This window comes from Delphinapterus leucas, chromosome 10, assembly GCF_059928025.1.
Source record: "Delphinapterus leucas isolate spDelLeu-1000000601 "Yukka" chromosome 10, BTC_Dleu_Yukka2, whole genome shotgun sequence".
In the NCBI taxonomy this organism is placed as follows: Eukaryota; Metazoa; Chordata; class Mammalia; order Artiodactyla; family Monodontidae; genus Delphinapterus; species Delphinapterus leucas.
The window spans coordinates 25366353-25386179 of record NC_143138.1 but is presented as its reverse complement, the minus strand read 5'-3'; the positions used below and the strand labels follow the sequence as shown (position 1 = coordinate 25386179).

Below are 19827 nucleotides of genomic sequence, written 5' to 3'. Positions count from 1 at the left end.
TCAACTGCAGTCTGAAATATTAAATGGAAACTTCCAGAAGTAAGCAATTCATAAGTCTTAAATTGCGCAGAGTCGCGTGATGAACTCTCGCTCCATCTGGCTCCTTCCCACCCAGTACAAGAATCATCCCTCTGTCCAAGGCCTCCACACTGTATATGCTCCCCAACAGTCACTTGATGGCCGTCTCAGTTATCAGATCAACTGTTGCAGTATCACAGTCCTGTGTTCAAGTAACCCTTATTTTACTTGATAATGGTCCCAAAGTGCAAGAGTAATGATGCTGGCAATTCAGATATTCTTACTGAACGTAATTTACAAATTAAACTTTGCCATCAGTATGTATGTATATATAGGAAAAAACATAGCATATATAGGGTTCAGTACTATCCATGGTTTCAGGCATCCACTGGTCTTGGAAGGCACCCCCCCAACGGATAAGTGGGGGACTACTGTATGCAGAAAATATCTCTAATCTTTGGAAAACAGACAAGAAACTAGTCGATGATGCCTTAAGACGGAGACTAGGAACCAATTTTGTATCATGTGCATTTGTCACCATTCAAATAGAAAAGAGCATTTATTTTGAAAATGTGTGCTGATTGTATGGTTCTTTCCAGATTCTATGTCTAGGCTCACCTTTTTATAAAGTACTTCAGCAAAAAAGAGGTACTGGCATTCAAATACAGCTGCCTGACCATGGCCATGTTCATTACACAAGGACTCTTTCAATCAAACATTTCTCAAGCACATATTTTGAGCCTGGTGCTGTTAGGCACTGTAAAAATAAAGGTAAATGGGACAAAACTGGAGCTCTCATGGAGGACAGTGAGGAGGAAGAAGAAGGAAACGAGACCATTTGGTGCCACTGGAAAGTCTCTTCATGCAGCTGTTCAATTCTGCTGCTCTTTGTGTTCAGGAAATGCGGTTGGGTCATAGCCCGTGTCTTGACGAGTCTTAGAAATCAACTAGAGGACACATGTTTCATAAACCAACCCCACAAGTTTCATACTAGACAAAGTATTATTACTTCAGTGGTAGCATCTTCGTCTTTCTGTTCCTCTGAAACTCTTTCGCTCTCTCCGTTCCTTCATTCTGTTTCCAAGAAGGCGTAGATGAGATCCTGGTCCTTTCACGTCTGCTCTGTTTGAGATGATTGCAAGGACATTGAAAATGCAACAGATAATGCAGTTGAGGTGCTGAGAACCCCAAATATTGTGGAGAAAAAAAATAGCCGGGGACATTTCCTGCCACAGATGGGACAAGTTTTCAATTCTCCCTGAGGAGTACTCTAGCACTCCTGAAAACTGTCCTAGTACTCTAGCACTCCTGAGGAGTACTCTAGTACTTCTAGTACCCCATAGTACTAGAAAGGAGGAGGACAGGCCAACAGATCACTTGTGTGAAGAGAGAAGTCTTGCCTTCTGCTCGTTGTCATGATTCTGATTTATATGTGGTTACCTTTTGAAAACCATTTCCTAAAGAAATTCTTTCAGCCATTTCCCAGAACAGCTTTTTAAGTGGCTATAAAAGATTTTGGTCATTTTTCTCCCCCGGTTTTACTGAGATATAATTTTATTGAGATATCACTGACATATAACCTTGTATAAGTTTAAGGTGTACAACATAATGCCCTGATATATGTATATAGTGCAAAATGTTTACCACAATGAGTGGTTGATATCCATCGCCACACAGTTATATTTTTTTCCTTGTAATGAGAACTTTTAAGATCCATTCTCTTCTTAACTTTCAAATATACAATACGGTGTTGTTAACCATAGTCACCATGCTGTACATTACATCTCCAGAACTTATTTATCTAAAACTGGAAGTTTCTACCTTTTGATCACTTTCACCCAGTTCTCCCACCCATCACCCTCCACCTCTGGCAACCACAAATCTGATCTCTATTTCTATGAATTCGGGTTTTAAAATTTTCCATGTGTAAGCGAGTTCATACAGTATTTGTCTTTCCTTCTCTGATTTATTTCACTTAGCATAGTGCCCTCAAGGTCCATCCATGTTGTTGTAAATGACGTGATTCCTGTTTTTTCATGGCTCAATAGTATTTCATTGTGTGTATATATACACACCACATTGTCTTTATCCATTCATCTGTCTTAGGTTGTTTCCATGTCTTGGCTATTGTAAATAATGCCGCATTGAACATGGCGGTGCAGATAACTCTTCGGGATACTGATTCCATTGCCTTCAGATATATACCTAGAAGTGGGATTGCTGGATCATACGGTAGTTCTACTTTTAATTTTTTGAGGAACCTCCATACTGTTTGCCGCAGAGGCTGCACGAAATGACATTTCCACCGGCAGTGCACAAGTCTCCCGATTTGGATCATCTTAAAGGACAGAGGTTCAGAAGCATTTCGTTGTTGCAGTGATCCAAACCCATGTACCTCATTTCTTCATCAAAATCCCATTTGCTGCTCTTGCCAGGCAGAGAATATTGATGATGGGGCTGAGAGGTGTAGGTGAGGAGAAAGGGGTCTTCCTGAGGTGAATGGCAAGTGGTGGAAGGGTGGTAGCTGTTAAAATCCACATGCACCTTCTCTTCGTAAAGTTCACCCCCTTGATTTGGCCAGAAGGGGTGACAGCTAGTTTTGGGTGCTGGTGGTTCCATGGGAATCTGCTGGAGAAAGGGTTCTGAAGAGCTCTGGGAAGGGGAGAAGTCGTAAGGCCAGCTGGTCAGAGGAAAAGCGTAACTGGGACAACTGTTGTCATTGGAAGGATTTCTCCCCAAAGCAACATTCTTATTCCATGTTTGCAGATCACTATAATCAGAGAAGACTCCAGAGACAGGAGGCTGAAGCAGGTCCTGGCTGCTGGGGACCCGACTATTGGACAAATTGCATTTCCCGTAGAGCTGAGTGGGGCCCAAGGTGGGAGTGGGGTCTCTGGGGTCAGAGGTTCTCCCCAAACCATAACTCTCACAGAAGGATGAGCCATCATTCAGTGCCTTCTGCTGGGGAGCGTTACCTATTAAATGTCCACTGTAACTACTAGGCAATTGGACACCTTCCTGGAAAGACCAAGTTAAACTTTCCCAACTTTGTGTTTCACCTGGAAGAGGCTGGAAAGGAAAGAGAAAACTCATGTTAATAAGTTAAACTGACCTAACTACCCCAGGCACCCATGAGTGACCCTGCACAAATAAGTGCTCTGCAGATTTTCTTCATTCCTTGCATACTTGAAGCACAAGCACACACGGGGCTTTGCACAAGCACCCAAGGCCTGGAAGAACTAAAGGCTGCTGCCATTTCCGTTTGAAATCTGACCAACCAGGAAGGGCCGAATTGCCCTTTACTCAGACAGGAGTGTGTTTAAAATGTTTCCCCTCAAACGCAAGTCTGATATCCTAACTGACTCTGTGAGAAACTTGTAAGGGGCTATTTAAGAAAAATCAAACTTTATCTTCAAAGTTTTACCTTATCCTCAGTATAACTCTCAGGGGAACCTCATTTCCCTCCTTGACTTTTCTATTTTTTAGTGCTGTGTGGATTCCATGAGACCAGGGTTTATTTTTTTTCTCAAGAGACTTTGAACTCATTTTGTTAAATTGTAGATCTCTGGAATATGAGGTGGTCAATTTATTTTTACCAATGGAGAAAGTAAATTGTCCTCCAGTTAATCGCAAGGAAAGAATCTGGTTGAAAATTAAGTTATCCTCTTATTTATGTAAAACTATCGACCGATGGGGTTGGAGAGACTGTGACCAGGTAGGGTGAGTGGGAGGAAATACCCTTCAACTTCTCCCAGGGCTGGGAGATGGGATAAGACCAGTCATTGGGATTCAGGGGCTCCTATTTCCCTACAAAAGACTCAAATTACAATTTATTTTCTTAAGGTACTTTAGAGCCTCCAGGGATGGACTGGCTTCATTTCTGTACTCCTGAAGTGTGGAACATTGGACAGTAGAAAAAGTATAGGACTTAGTACCACTCTTAAGCAGACAAACCCACAAACCTACAGTCTGACACCCATAAAGCCATGAACTTCACATCACAGTTTGACTGCGGGAAGAAGCCTCCATCCCCACATCCCTGGATGAGCACTGTTTTCAGAAACTGCCTGGTTATTTCGTCTTGGTGGAGTGCGCTGAGGAAATCACCTGCTTTAGGGAAGAATGAAAAAGCACGAGGCTCATGTTTTGTGCAGACCATTTCATTTTGGTTCTATCAGAAATACAGAGTGCCGAACATAGGTTAAGTACTAATTCGAGTCTCTTTTTAATTGTAGTAGGGAAAGACGATTCTGAAATTCTATGGACTTTACAGTTGAGGGCGTGCTACAAAGATGGTAGAAATGAAGAGGAAACCCGCAGATTCAGTCTCTTTGGCAGAGGCTGACTCACAGGTGAGCCTGAAGGTATGTGATTTTCGGCTTCATTCGTAGGTAAGGGACAGGGAAATCTACTGCCGCCACCACAGGGGTGGCAAGTCGTCGTACGTTTTGAAGCTGCATGGGGCAAGGTTACCTTTATCTGTGGGCCCTGTTTCATCTTCGAGGAGACAGAGGACGACGCAGAGTGCGCTTTCTTCATTGCTCTTCTGGCCTCGGCTTCCAGTTTGGTTTCTGGCTTTGGATGATCATGCTCTCCCTTTGACTTAGAGGAGACGAAGCAGTGAAATAAATAACTAGATGCGCTTCACGGTGCGTAAAGCTTTATGCTGTGCCCTGCCATCAGACTGGGTATTGCTGCAGTTGACTACTAAGACAAGATTGGAGCAACCTTTTTTTTTTGTTTTAATTAATTTTTATTGGAGTATAGCGGCTTTACAATGTTGTGTTAGTTTCTACTGTACAGCAAAGTGAATCAGCTATATGTATATATATATATCCCCACTTTTCTGGATTTCCTTCCCATTTAGGTCACCACAGGGCATTGAGTAGAGTTCCCTGTGTTATACAATAGGTTCTTATTAGTTATCTACTTTATACATAGTATCAATAGTATAAAAAATAGTGTATATATGTCAATATATATGGGAGATATGTGTATGGAGATATATATATCTCCCAATTCATCCCAGCACCCGCCCTTTCCCCCTTGGTGGAGCATCCTTTTAAGATGCTCCCAAGCCCCCCATGCACGCTCCTACTTGCCCACCTGCCTTTGCTGACGATGCTCCTTCCTTGCGTGGTGTCTCTCCCCAGCCTGGCCAAGTCACATTCATAGTGATGACAAGTAATGCTTGTCATATAATTCTCCCTGAACCTTCGGCACAAGGCTGTGAGGGCTATACCATTATCATCCTTCCCAGGAGGCATGGAGGGGTTATACCACCTGGGAAACCTCCCCTAGTACGTGCGGGAGCTAGGATTCAAAGTGTGCCAGAGCCAGCCAGGCCGAAAGCCAACTGTTGGCCATTCAGGAATTTGTGAGCTGGTTGTAAAAACAGCTTGACACTTTGCTGTACACCTGAAACTAACACAACATTGTAAATCAACTATACTCCAATAAAATTAAAAATATATATTTGATGAAGAAACCGAATTAACAAAGTTAATTAAAAAATTAACTTTAAATTAAAAATATATATTTGATGAAGAAACCGAATTAACAAAGAGGAAAGAAGGGAAAGGAAATTTCAGCTCATCTTGCACGCTTCTACCAAAGAAATCTTTCCAGAGAACCTCTGTCAAGCTTAATATCTTCTATTCTCTTTTACCTTCAATATTAATTTTTAATGTGCTTTGCCATGAAACTCCATGTTCAATCTTATGATCGTATAAGTAGTATGAAAGAATATATAGTAAAATAATTAGCTTTTTCAAACAAACAAACAAACAAACAAAAAAAACCGGCTTGATATCAGCCATGATGGGAATAGTTATATCCCAGAAACTGGCAAACCCTACACATCAGAACATTTTCTTTTCAGAGACAGGTTTAGCACGGACTCAAACCCAGGCAGTCCAACTGTCAGAGGCCACTGTTTCTACCACCTCCCCCATGAGGACTTCTTAACACCACATTTTACAGAAAACTGGGGCTTAGGGGAGTAAAGCAATGTGTCTATGTTTACAGAGCTGGGTCTGTGGAAGGCCAGTGCTTGCCTAAGCAGATTACTGACCGCAGCATCCCCTTCAGAGCCTGAGGCAGGGGCAGCCACCCCTGTCCTGGCCTCCAGCCCCTGACTCCTGTCTCAAGGTTTGGGGTACAGACGTTTGCTCGCCCAGAGGGTCCCCCAGGAAGGGTGCAGGCTCCCCTCCACCTGTGCATTTCCTGGAGGAAACTCCTGCTGGTGCTCTGTGAAGATTTCCTGAATTAAAGAGAAATGGAATCTCTAACTCAAATCCAACCTGGAAAAATATGAAGCGTCCATCGTGCCTCCAGAAGTTAGTGACAGGAAAGCCCCCGTGGCCTCGGCAGGGAATGAGCTTCAGGGGCCCATCGCAGTTGGGACAGCGTTTCCCTACAAAGGAGCAGAGGAAGGTGACTTAGGAAGGTGACCTGAGTCTGTGCGGCCCTGCCGATTTCAGATTCCTGGGTGGCAAAGAATCCACCTGGGCACAGTTTTATAGGCTTTTGTACACTGGGCATGACCCCTGAGCCTAGGAGGCCAGACCACCAAAGCAGCGCAGGTCACTTTCACACGTGGTAGAGGAAGCAGTTGCCTACAGAGCGGGATATTTTACAGGACAGGGGAGAGCTTCTTTGAGCAAAAAAAAAAAAAAAAATCCCTCCCTCCTTATTTACTGATACTTGAAATTCTTTGTAGAGAAGCAGAAAAAAATTCTTTCACTTCACAATTAGAACTAAGGGTCAAGGAGCAAAACCACATGACGGAGAGAACGCAGCTACTAAAGTTTCACTAAAGTGTAAATGACTGATACCAGATCCTGCCCTGAGAGCAAGTTCTGAAAACAAATTACAAGGAAAGAACATGAAGTAACTTGAGGTCGGAAGTGGGCAAGGCACAGGGAATGCCAAATGCATCTATTTCACAGCCTGATGAATATGATAAAAAAACAAAATGAAGAATTATCTCAGCATGTGATTATGGCTGAACCTAAATGGCATGGAATTGAGTCTAACCTCAGAGTCAGTCCCGGCTCCCACTCTAGATCAAAGCACTCATCGAGATCATTTTGGGGACCCCATTCCCCAAGATGTGAGGTGGCAAGCGTGATACACAACTTTCTCTTAAACTTTAGGTGGGTGTGCTGGTGAATTAATGTTAGTTCCCTAAGTGATGTGTCTTCCTTTTAACAGAGGCCCCGAGTCAGGCGTCTTAACCCGAGGGAGGTTAATGGTGGGTGCCCTGGGCGTGGCAGATCTTTGGGACGGATACCGGAGCCCAGGGAGCTGGCTGCCTTTCCTTAAGATAACCTAAAGGACCGGCCTTGGTCTCCACCACCCTCCAGTGCGAAGGATGGGCCCTTGGGAGGTGCGGGGACGTCGTGGCCCCTCGGGGCAGGAGCCCCACTCACTCTGCTGCTTCTGCCGGGCCTTGTCGCAGATGGCAGGCCTCAGGTAGACCTTGCGGCCCTCAGCGACTAGGCAGTCGCGGCTGCAGACGACCACGCCCAGGCAGGACTTCTTGAGGATGCGGGAGTTGTGATTGTTGGTGTTGCGCATGGCCCAGCTGCTCATGTGCCGCTGTGCATTCCTGTCCTCCGAGCTGTAGATGTGCTTCTCGTAGGCATCTGGCCATTCCTGGAACCAGTCCGTCTTTTTCACGTTCTGATGAAAACACAAAGAATATTATTATAGTTTCAGCTGGAAAACAGCACTGTGCTTAAAGCTGCTTTTGGTGCTTGAGAGCTGGGCGCGAGACCTTTAGCAAAGACCAAGCTGGATTTCACTCTGCCATGAGGGTCTGAGCACACGCAGCACAGCCGCGAGCACGTGATTCCTGGGTCCACCCAACATCCGCTCCCTGGACCAGAGTGAGTTGTGATGCCGCCCCTCTCCCCCGATTGCTGTTTCTCTAGCCTTTGGTGATAAGAGTGAGGACCGTTTCACTGAGAATGTTGGAGGGTGAAGTAACATGATTGTGCTCTTGCACAATGAAGTGGACAGCACTGGGGCAGGGCCGCGAAATAATGTCTCTCGCGGGGCGGTGGTTACCTTGTTGGGAAAGCGGAGGGTTTATACGAAGCCACCTGAGATACGCGGTGGAAGGCTGGAGAGCCGCTTTCTCCCCTGTGGAGATTTTCTCCCCTTTGCTCTACACTCATGTTCAAGCGCCTCAAACAGGGCAGGGGAGTGAGGAAGAGCTTACTTTGACTGGAAACGTCTGTGTTCTTGCCCAGGATGGGCACAATTCCCTGCCCATGAATAGCTAACTGAACTCTCCTTTGAGTGGGCAGAGACACAGGATACTCGATCCTTATAGCATAAGTTATTTAGCTTTCTGTGTCTCAGTTTCTTTATCTGCATAATAGGGATAAATAACTAGGCCTGCCTACCTCAAGTGGGTCTGAGAATTAAATAGGATAATATATAAAAATTACTTAGCACAGCACCTAGCCTGGAGGGAGCTCAGAATAAATGTTAGTCACTGAAGTGGTGGCTCAAAAGGATGTGGCGTTTGACAGATTCTTAGGGTGAGAATCATTAAGGGGTCTCAGTAGTCAAACGTAGGCTGTGCCCACCCCCGTGGCTTCCAGATCCTTGGTATAAGAACATTTTCAGCAAGAAGATTATGGTAGAAGATTCTAGAAGCTCCAGGAAGAGAGATCAGGGTGCCTCTGCTTTGCTTCCCCAACAAGAAGACACAGCATAGGATATGAGAAAGGAAAGACAAGATGTTTGAGAAGGAAAAAAAGCAAACATCATTAGGATGGAAAAGCTACTCAGGGAAGTCGGTGTCTCTTCAGTTAGATTTCAAGTTTAGAACATGCCAAAGAATTTTTAATGTGAGACTCGGGGCCGGTGACTGTCTCTGAAGCCGAATTTTGCTATTCTCTAAAATGGGGACATTGATAAAACATGCTTCACAAAAGTACTGTGGAGAGCAGATGTGCTGTGAACTGTAAATTTTATATAATTAATGATAGTTGTCATTTTACGGAACTTCATGGGAACTGAGGTGGGTCTGAGGAAATAGAAATGAGAAGTTTTATGTACATGAGAGTTAGTACTAGTTAATAGCGAAGAGTTGTGGTCTGAAAACTAGGGCCATGGGCCTAATCCAGCCCAATGCCTGTTTTCATAAGTCAAGTTTTATTGGAACCCAGCCATGTTCATTCAAGTGTTGTCTGTGGATACATTTACACACCATGGCAGAGTCCTGTAGTCGCAGCCGAGACTGTATGGTCCACAAAGCCTAAAATATTTCCTATCTGGCCCTTCACAGAGAGCTTACCAGCCCCTGGTAAGAGCACAGCCTGTGAAGGCCCTGGGTGAGGGCCTTACAGTAGTTCCTTCCCTCTCAGGGCTCCACTTCCTGCTCTGTGAGATGGAGGTCACAGGACTACCTGCCTGGCAGGGATGCTGTGAAGAAAGACTGAACGAGTCAGCACACACAGAGCATTCAAAACAGTGCCTGCTATTCACAACAGCCAAGACATGGAAGCAACCTAAGCGTCCATCGACAGATGAATGGATGAAGAAGATGTAGTATATCTATACAATGGAATATTACTCGGCCATAAAAAAGAATGAAATAATGTCATTTGCAGCAACAAGGATGGACCTAGAGATTATCATACGAAGTGAAGAAAGTCAGAGAAAGGCAAATACCATATGATATCACCTATACATGGAATCTAAAAAAAAAAAAATACAAATGAACTTATTTACAAAATAGAAATAGACTTACAGACATAGAAAACAAATTTATGGTTACCAAAGGGGTGGGGTGGATAAACTAGGAGTTTGGGATTAGCAGATATAAACTACCATATATATAATAAACAGCAAGATCCTACTGTATATCACAGGGGACTATATTCAATATCTTGTAATAAACTATAGTGGAAAAGAAAACAAAAACAAAAACAGGGACTTCCCTGGTGGCCCAGGGGTAAAGGATCCGTCTTCCAATGCAGGGTACGCGGGTTAGATCCCTGGTCGGGGAACTACGATGCACCTCAGTGAGAAAGCCCGTGTGCCGCAGTACAGAGCCCACATAACCTGGAGCCTGCGTGCCACAACTAGAGAGAGAAAACCCACATGCTACAACTAGAGAGAAGCCCGCGCGCTGCAACGAAAGATCTCATGTGCCTCAACGAAGATCCCGCGTGCCACAACTAAGACCAGACGCAGCCAAAAATATAAATTAAATAAATAAATTAAATAAATAAATATTTTTTAAAAAAAACAGTGTTTGGCATAGGGAACTGTATTCAATATCCTATAATAAACCATAATGGAAAAGAACATGAAAAAGAATATATATATATATGTATATATATGAATCACTTTGCTGCATACCAGACACTACATTGTAAATCAACTATACTTCAATTTTTAAAAACAAAATAAAATAAAACCAGTGCCTGGCACACAGCAAGTTCCACATCAGTGTTAGCTGTTACTGTGTCGGATCTGGGGCCACACACACCAGCCAGTATGATTGTGAGGGCCACCAGCTTTTAGGACAGAGATGACCCCCAGAGAGGTCACTTCATGCTCTAAACCTTGTTAAGCCAAATGCAAGACAGGAGTCCAAGCCCCTATAAAACAAAAGCTTAATTGGTGCAGATCTTGTTGGTGACCTTCTTTCTCAGAGCAGTGACAATGCCCCTCTGCTGCTGCCCTGTAGCGTGGGAAGGGAATGCTGCTCGAAAAGGGCAGGAAGAAGGGGGATGGCATCCGGAGGAGTCCCCTCTGGTCCATCGGGCAATTACAGTCGAGTGTCTAGGAAAGAGGCCTGGCCAGGCCAAGATGCTGAATGAGCTGTTTTTTCCAGTTCTTTCCCTCTCTCCCCGACTTCCCTGGTAATTCTGATCTGGACAAGACTCAATGCCCGGGGTGAGGAGAAGACCTCAGGCAACCCCGCAGGCAGCCCTGTCTCCTTCCTCCACCCGCTTCTCTTCTCTTCCTTCTGACCTAAAGCTCTAAACAGTGCTCTCTTGTCTTCTGCCACAGAAATGCTACAGAAAACATAATATTTTATCTTCTGAAATAATAAAAATGTAGGTTAAAATGTTAAACTATGAACCTTTAGCAATTTGGACTGTGGATTTGAATTCTTCAAATACAAAGCGCAGTTGTCAGGGCAGCAGAGAAAAGGGTGAGGTGGACTTGAAGGAAAGCTGAGATGTTCATGTTTTAAAGGTGAGGGGCCTCTTCAGGCTGGTCAATGGCATAGATTCCACCAACCAGGAAGAATGACAGTGTCTGTGAGAGCGGCTCAAACACTCCAGTTAAAGCCAGTACTCCCTGCCTGTGGAGGAAGAAATGAGCTCCACTGTCTTTTTTCTCTCTCTCAGGTTAATGTATATTTTGATCTCCCTTTGAGGTTTCCTCTTTGATGGATTATTTAGAAATATATTGTTTAGTTTCCATGTATCTACAGATTTTCCTGTTGCCTTTTGCTATTAATTTCTAGTTTGCATCCACTGTAGTTGGAGAACACATTCTGTGTTTTTGATTATTTTAGCATTGTTGAGGTTTGTTTTAAAGCCCACAAAACGTTCTACATTCCAAGGTCTGTTAAGCATTTTTTTCCAACAGCTCCTCCACTGGTACCCTAGTTTTCCAGTTCCATTAATAATGCAGTAATAAGATTGACAAAGTATGACCTCAAGAAAATTACTTAGGAGTAAGTGTATTTACATCAACATATTCTCTTGGCTATTTATTTATGACCAGTCTTTTGACCTGGATACTTAGTGAGATTTTTGACATTTTTTGACATTTTTTGACATTGCAGCTATGAGAAAACCCAGATTCCAGTGATGCAAAGGAACCCAGGTGTCAAATGAATGATAAGGAACTCTGAAAACTTCCAAATTTAAGGCACTAGAGAGTAAAATTTTAAAAGGAAGAATAATTATTTCTTAATCTTGTTTAGCAAATCCCCACAAAACATTTTTTTCTTTTCAGATCTTCTATTTATTTTAATTTCTAACTTTTCATGAGTAACTCTTTGTTTTTCCTCTTGGTTAAGAAGTTTATAATTTAAAGGGAATATTCTTAAGGTCTCCAACACGTAAATATAGCAAATTTATATTTTATAATCTCATGGGTAATATCATTGGGGGTTTAATGAATATTTCTGTGCCTTACGTATGCAATTCCTTTCCCTAAGAGACTTAATCCTCTAACTCACTCAAAATCTTTGAAACTAGATGCTAGGAGTCCCCAACCCCCAGGCCGTGAACCGGTACTGGTCCTTGGCCTGTTAGGAACCGGGCCGCACAGGACGAGGTGAGAGGCCGGAGAGTGAGCAAAGCTTCATCTACCGCTTCCCATCACTCACCATCGCTCACATTACTACCTGAACTATATCCCCACACTCCCACCCGCCCCCCACCCCCCACCCCTGTCCATGGAAAAATTGTCTTCCACAAAACCGGTCCCTGGTGCCAAAAGGGTTGGGGACCGCTGCCCTATGCAATCAGAGCACCCTTCATCCTGCCTTCATTCTAATTTATTTAACTACTTGAAGTTTTAATAGGGTAACTTAAGAATTAAATATACACTATTACATAAAACTAATGAATTAAAATCAAAATTCTGAAATAAGGTATCAAAAATATTTACATTATCATGTTATTATATTAAATTTGATTTTTCCCTTGGAATATAATCTATTCTAATGTAAAGCAATTATCTGCCAGGTTTTCTTTAATAAGAATAGCTTATTAATTCCTTATAAATAAATGTCTCCAAATAAAACCGGGCTAGCAAACAGATACACGTTTAAGCAAACCAGAGAGAGGAAAAAATTAGATGTTACTTATGGAATACAGAAAAAAAATTCCTCCAGCACTTTGATTTACCTTCAACTTTTCAGGAACTTATCTCTCCGAATCAACTGGAAACCAAACTCCAAGTGTTTTCAAAGGGAGAAATTCATCAACAAAATGCTTTTGAGTTAAACATTACTCCTTTGACTAATCTTGCAATTTCCTACCTTTGTTAAAGGGTCAAGATGCAGGAGAAAAAGTTCCTTATTTGTTCAGACAACACTAAGGTGGGACAGAGTGCCCCAGCTTTCAAACTCTGTTACCCCCTCTTTTCTTTTCTCCCTTTCCTTTCCAACTCCACCCAGCTAAGCAAGGGACCTCCTGGGCACCCAGGGAGAGTCTCTGTTACCACCCCCACGACCCCAGAAGCACAGGGTAGCAGAAGAATTCTGGTCTCAAAAGTGGGGGGACCCAATGACCACGGGGTCAATATACGTGGAACTGTCCCAGGGAGTTCAAATGACCTTGAGATCAAGGACAATGCTGGACAAAGAGGACAAAGTTACGAGTGTCCCCGTCGGACCAACAACAAAGTGACCTGATCGTGCAGTCAGATAATAATTGACCAGAAATCCAGAATCTGGTTTACCCCTTAGCTCCCCAGCGCCAAGACACATCTGATTACAACTAGCTTGTTCTGATCACATTTAACCACACAAATTCACAGTACAAGCTCAAAGATTCACCGCTGCTCCTAAGATTGAGGCAAAGGAAATTGTACTGGTTAAAATCACGGTCCGGGAATGAACTCATCAGAGACGTGGCCTCTTTGGGGTTGACTCCCCAGGCTGCAGGTGGCCCTGTATTTATGCTTAGCCTATGTATGGTTTTAGGTTTTCTCTGCAAAAAGTATACTTAAACCTTGGAATTGTGTGAGTTAATGGCTTGGTGTGGCTTTGGTCATGGGTTTCATCTGGAAACTGCTCATGTTCATGAACAGAGTGATTCGGGGTGTTTGTCTGCTGTGGGGCTATTGAAACACTTTGTGTTTCTGCTCAGAGAAACTTGCAGGTGCTGGGAGCAGAGTGGCTGCTTCCATCTCCCTGCTCAGTGGGTACTATTTAGGAGAACAAGGAATTGGTTTTCTTCCTGATTTTCAACCAGGAAAAAAATAAATAAATTTCTTAGGGGTTCATGGCTCCCAAGTATTAACAATCAGTATTAATAAGAAGTATCCGTGTAATGAACCATGTAGTGAACATTTTTAATAAAGGTAAGACTAACCCAACCCCAGACATTTGCTGCTTGGACCAAGCAAACCCTAAAGCAATTATATTTGAACTTTGAAAATGCAAATGTAGTTTAATAGCATAGGAAGGGAAAGCAAAATTAGTGTACTACATTGGTCTGGAATAAAGAGGCTTTTATCAATGATGGTTTTGAGTAAGTTAAGTGCCTGAAGTTCTGGGCTGACTCTGTGGAGGCTGGATAAAGGAGAAGTGGTATCAAAATAACCAGAAGCTAGGCAAGTGATCAGAAATGAGTGAATGAAGATTTATAAAGACATACATGCAGCTTAAAGCAGGGAGAAGAACACATGAAACAAATCCAGGGAGGGATGATTTAGTGAGGGCAAGAGACCGTCCAAGCCCTAGACCTGATCATGATGCTTTCCAGCTCAACAAGCCTAACGGCTTCCCACTGCCTTAAAAAAAAACAAAAAACTGAATTGGGACTTCCCCGGTGGTCCAGTGGCTAAGGCTCCGTGCTCCCAATGCAGGGGGCCCAGGTTCGATCCCTGATCAAGGAACTATATCCCACATGCGGCAACTAAGAGTTTGTATGCCGCAAAGAAGATTGAAGATCCCATGCGCCACAACTAAGACCTGGGACAGCCAAATAATTAAATAAATTTTTTTTTAAAAGAATGCTTTAAAAAAATTTAAAAAATAAAATAAAATAAAATAACTGAATCATCTTAGGATAGCCTGCGTCCAAACCACCTTTCACGCCGGTAGCCTCCCAGATCCCCTTGCTGTCTGTGCACAGCTTCCCCATATGTAGCCTTTGAACAGTCTTCAAAGTGCTCTACTCTGCCTGGATTTTCTTATCTTCACCTGCCTTAATCCTCTCACCTTTTACAATGTATGTGTCCAGAGAGACTTTTGCCAGATGTTATGCCTTGTTCCTCATGCCTGCGTCACGCTGAATTATGTACGTCCTCTTTCAGCGCCTCCGGCATTTTTCTACACGGTATCGATTCTCTGTTTGGACACTGGTATTGCTTCACTGGCCCAGAAGATCATGAGCCCTTCCGTGAAAGTTAGCATAGCTTAACGGCCCCTGTATCCCTGAGCCTGCTATGGTGTCTGGCACATCCCCGGCACTCAAAAATCTCTGCTATCCTGATAAGGATGTCATTGTTCACTGTTGCCAAAAATTAACCCATAGATCGTGATCTATCTGAGATGTATAAAGGGCTATGGAGTTCCCAGGACCAAAAGATGCAGTGAGCACTCTTGTAACCATCTCAAAACTTGAAGCAGTGGGGTGCATTAATAAGAAAGGAATTTGTCTACAAGCTACAGGAATTTGCAGGAATCCTGGCAAGAATATAAAAATATGAACAATAAACTGTAAATTCTTTGTATGGGTGGGAAAAAGAATGGAATTGGGGAAATGTATAATAGTAATAAGCCAGTGCATGTTATTATAGATGTAATCCTTTAAAACATATGTTTTAATGCTCGAACAGATGGTCTGAGGCACACTCATCGCCCAAGGGGCTCCATGAAAAAGGGCTCTGTAGTCAAAACTATGATAGGGCAACAATGCCAACAACTTCCTCTTGGGAGAGCCGCCAGTGCAGTAAGAAAGGCACCAAGTTGGCAGTAGAGAAATTGGCGGTCCAGTGGTTAGGACTCCGCACTTCCACTGCAGGGGGCACGGGTTCGATCCCTGGTCAGAACTAAGATCCTGCATGATGCACAGTGTGGCCAAAAAAAAAATTGGCTTAACTTCATTAAACTTAGTCCTTTTCTTCCTTCGCAGCATCCATGAAAATTCCTTGTAACTTACACACTACAGAACACATTTTGGGAACACATTTGTTCTAAACAGCTTAGACATTTAAGAAAGGTATCTAAGGAATTACTATTTTCATTTTACAGAGGAGGTAATGAAGACTTAAGAAAATAGATTGGTTTAGAGTCACACAGATAAGCCATAGAGCCAATCATTCGTGAATTTCGTATTTGTTGCTTGTGTTTAACACGTACCAGGCCCTGTGGTTGGCACCCGGCCCCCATTCTAGGGTGCAGGCTGTCTTCCAAATCTCAGGTCACCAAATCCTAGACTCTTAGAACTGAAAGGGTCCGTAAGAGACTATTTAGTGCAAGCACTTCATTATCAGAAGAGGAAAGGGAGCCTCAGAAAAGCTAAACCACCCCGTGAAATTCTACAAATAAAAAGAGGCAGGACTGGAATTCAAAGCCAGGACTTGGTCTCCTAGCCCTGTTCTCACCATACACCACTCTGCCTTCAGAAACTCTCTTGAAGTATAAAATCTACTGTGCTTGGAAATCCTTCCAAGACCTTTTATCTTTCACCTCAACTAGGTCTTGATACGATTCCAAAGCCAGCATAAACCCAGATGAGGATGTTGTTGACTCTGCTCAGAAACTACTAAGGAATATTTTGCTCTTTTAATCATTTCCCTGGCATATTTAATGAATTGAAGGACACTTACCTATTTCCACGAACAATCAAACTTTTTCTACGAACTAAAAATGATGCACTTCCAAAATTGAATGTGTATTTTTATTGTAAATGTCTCATTTTAATGTCTTGGGTAGCTGAGAATGCTTGAGTTTTGGAAAATTCATGTTGGAACATGAACTTTTATGAGCCCTGAGATCCCCTCCAGGGAAGTGTTTCTTCCTTTTGTCTACAGATTTGATGAATGATATGAATCCTCTGTCCCAGAAAAAATAAACGTTAGTACAGTGTTGCCCGCCATGTCAGAGGGTTCTTAGACCCCATTAAAGCGCCTACTCTACGATGTGACTTTGCAAAATCATCTATGTGCCTGCTTCCTTCAACTCTTGTTTTTGAGGATGTCCATCTTCTCTATTTGAGAGCTGCAATCATGAACTAGGAATATGGGTCCCTGAGCCAGGAGTAATTAAAATTTACCTTAAAGTTTCCTCTAAAACAGCTACAACTATTGTAAACCAATTACAAGCAACTACAAAGATAGATCCTTAAAATAGATATTTGCATGATTTAGCTGTAGTGTATTGAACCATCCTTAAATGGATGGAAAGTAGGGCATACTTGGTGCTTCCCAGCTTTTCTAAGACCTACCCAGAGATAATACGGGAGGAGATTTAAGGGTAAACATAAAAAAAAACAAAAGAAACACTTGGGAGACTTCCCTGGTGGTCCAGCAGTTAAGACTGAGCTTCCATGGCAGGGGGCACAGGTTCAATCCCTGGTCAGAGAAATAAGATCCCGCATACCACAGGGCTTGGGAAAAAAAAAAAAAAAAAAAAATCTATAAAAGAAACACTTCACTAGAGTGAAATTTGGAATGATCTGGAAGCCTTCATTAGAGTGAAATTTGGAATGATTATAAATCAAGACTGTGGAATCTCCATTCCCTCTCCCCTGCTTGGGATAATTCAAATTTCTTGTTCCCCAGAATCAGGCAGATGAGCTTGACCTTTCACTAGATGGTACTGGTGGTCTCCCAGTCTTAGCTTTCCCAGCCACCTTTCCCAAAAATTTCCAGTGAAAACATTCTTCACTGGAACATTCTTCACTGGAAGAAAGGCCAAAAAGGGAGCTCAAGAAAGTCAGTTTTAAACAACTAATGTTGGGAATTCCCTGTCAGTCCAGTGGTTAGGACTCGGTGCTTTCACTGCCAGGGTTCAGTCCCTGGTTGGGGAACTAAGATCCCACATGCCATGTGGCGTGGCCAACAAAAAAAAAAAAAAAAAAAATTAAAACAACTAATGTTTTCCACCAAATTAAGAGTTAAAAATGTCAATTGCTGGGACTTCCCAGGTGGTCCAGTGGTAAGGAATCCGCCTTCCAATGCACGGGTTGTGGGTTCAATCCCTGGTCAGGGAACTAAGATCCCACATGTCTTGGGGCAACTAAGCCCGCGCACCACAACTACTGAGCCCGCGAGCCTCAACTAGAGAGCCTGTGTACCGCAAACTACACAGCCCACATGCTCTGGAGCCCTCGCACCACAACTTTGAGAAAACCCACATGCCACAACTAGAGAGAAGCCCTCGCACCATAACGAAAAGCCCATGCAATGCACCGCACCTAAGACCCGAGGCAGCCAAAAAAAAAGGCAATTGCCAAAGATAAAGCAAAGAAAACATGAAATGAAAGTCACTCTGTAGTTGGAGAGGAGCCCCATGTCTGTGGACTGTGTACTAGTTACAAAAGGTCTAGAAGAGCACTCTCACCAGGACATTCCAGTGACAGATTTAGGTTAAACCCATGACTATAGCAAATAAGGTAGTATGGGAGCTTGTGCATTACAGAGAGTCGATCTATGGACAAACACATTAGCGTGGATTTTGTTTTACTAGCTAGCAGGCGGGTGCCATCTGAGCCAAGCCAACTTTGAAAGAGAAGGGAAGTAACATTTTCTTTGCTTCTGTCTGTAACCGGGTGAGTCTGGTTGGTAAGGGCTTGCTCAATTCATAGATCTTAGCACCTCCTCTCAAAAGTCCTCAGTCAGATGTCCAGCCGAAGCTCTGGAGGAGAGGTGTTTACCCAGCTGGGACCCTCACCAAGTTCCTTCCAGGTCTTAGCAAGTTACCGGTCAAGGCTTCACAGCCAAATGCTGAAGCCGGTGTTAAAGCAAGTACATACCTGTGGCAGTTTCATATCATTAATATCCCAGCTTAACGTCTCTTTGTCCTCAGAATCAACGTTCTCAAGTTCCATGATAAAGTCGGGTCGCCCACAGGTTTCCGTCTGTCCAACTGCCCTCAGGAGTGCTTGAGAATTTTGCTCTCAAAGGCTCTTAACACAGTTGGATTAGTCCGCCCAGGCAGTTTAGACCAGTAGACTGTCTTCTGACACTAAAAAATAAATGACAGTAATACTGACCATTAAAGTGATAAAAATCAGTGCTCGTCTGCCAGAAAGGCCTGTTTCATTGATATTTTGGCAAAGAATCAACATACAAACAAAAACAAAATGTAGGAGCCCTTAGTGACCTTGCTGAAATAAAGCTTGACCTTGGGAAATCAAAAGGAGATCATCAATTTCACTCTCAGATTTAGGCTTCCTTCCTCATTGCTAGCCCCAAGCAGGAAGGCCTTAGTAAGGACCGTTGTCACCTGTAGCCAATGGTTAAAACCTTATCCTCCGTGTACCTGTGTTGGGGCAGGAGGGATAGCTGGCTTAGAGTTGTTTCCATGGATACACCTTCATAAATTAGCTAACCTGGGGTGTGTTACAAGAGGGGAACATCACAACCAGATGTGTCTAGAAGTCTTTTTTAAAATCTAAATTTCCATAGAGATGAACAATCCAGTATGTATTTTATATCTTCAAATATCATCAAACGATAGACTCCTCTAAAACCTTGGCGATATTGACATTTCAAACCTGATAACTCTTTGTGGTGGAGGTTACCTTGTGCATTGTAGGATGTTCAGCAGCATCCTTGGTCTCTGCCCATTAGGTGTCAGTAGCAACCCACCCCTCCTTGTTAAAAAATATCTCCAGACATTGCCAAATGTCCCCTGGGGGTAAAAACTGTTTGAGAACTATTGCTCTAAAATAGTGTTTCTCAACTTTGTTTAATTCAAAGCACCCTTCAAGACTTTCTGGCTTTATCTTTAGCAATCTGCCCCCTACAAGAAAAGTCTGTCTGACTTTACTCTGATTAAATTGTATTGTATAAACAATAGATGTTCAAAAATGTTTGTGCAAACTGTGTTTTTTTTCCACCATGAGAAATACTAGTTTC

The 19827-nt window shown here is 43.0% G+C and overlaps 1 protein-coding gene across 1 annotated transcript; it reads right to left on the bottom strand.

Moving 5' to 3' along the window:
* Positions 1-1044: 1044 nt before the first annotated feature.
* On the bottom strand, positions 1045-18870 carry GCM1 (GCM transcription factor 1). The gene is made up of 5 exons (XM_022581474.2): positions 18720-18870; positions 7452-7704; positions 6321-6433; positions 4492-4620; positions 1045-3087 (listed from the first exon to the last, which is right to left on the bottom strand). The coding sequence occupies exons 1-5, from the start codon at positions 18792-18794 to the stop codon at positions 2353-2355; spliced, it is 1305 nt and encodes a 434-aa protein (XP_022437182.1). The 5' UTR covers positions 18795-18870; the 3' UTR covers positions 1045-2352.
* Between the last annotated feature and the right edge of the window lie 957 nt (positions 18871-19827).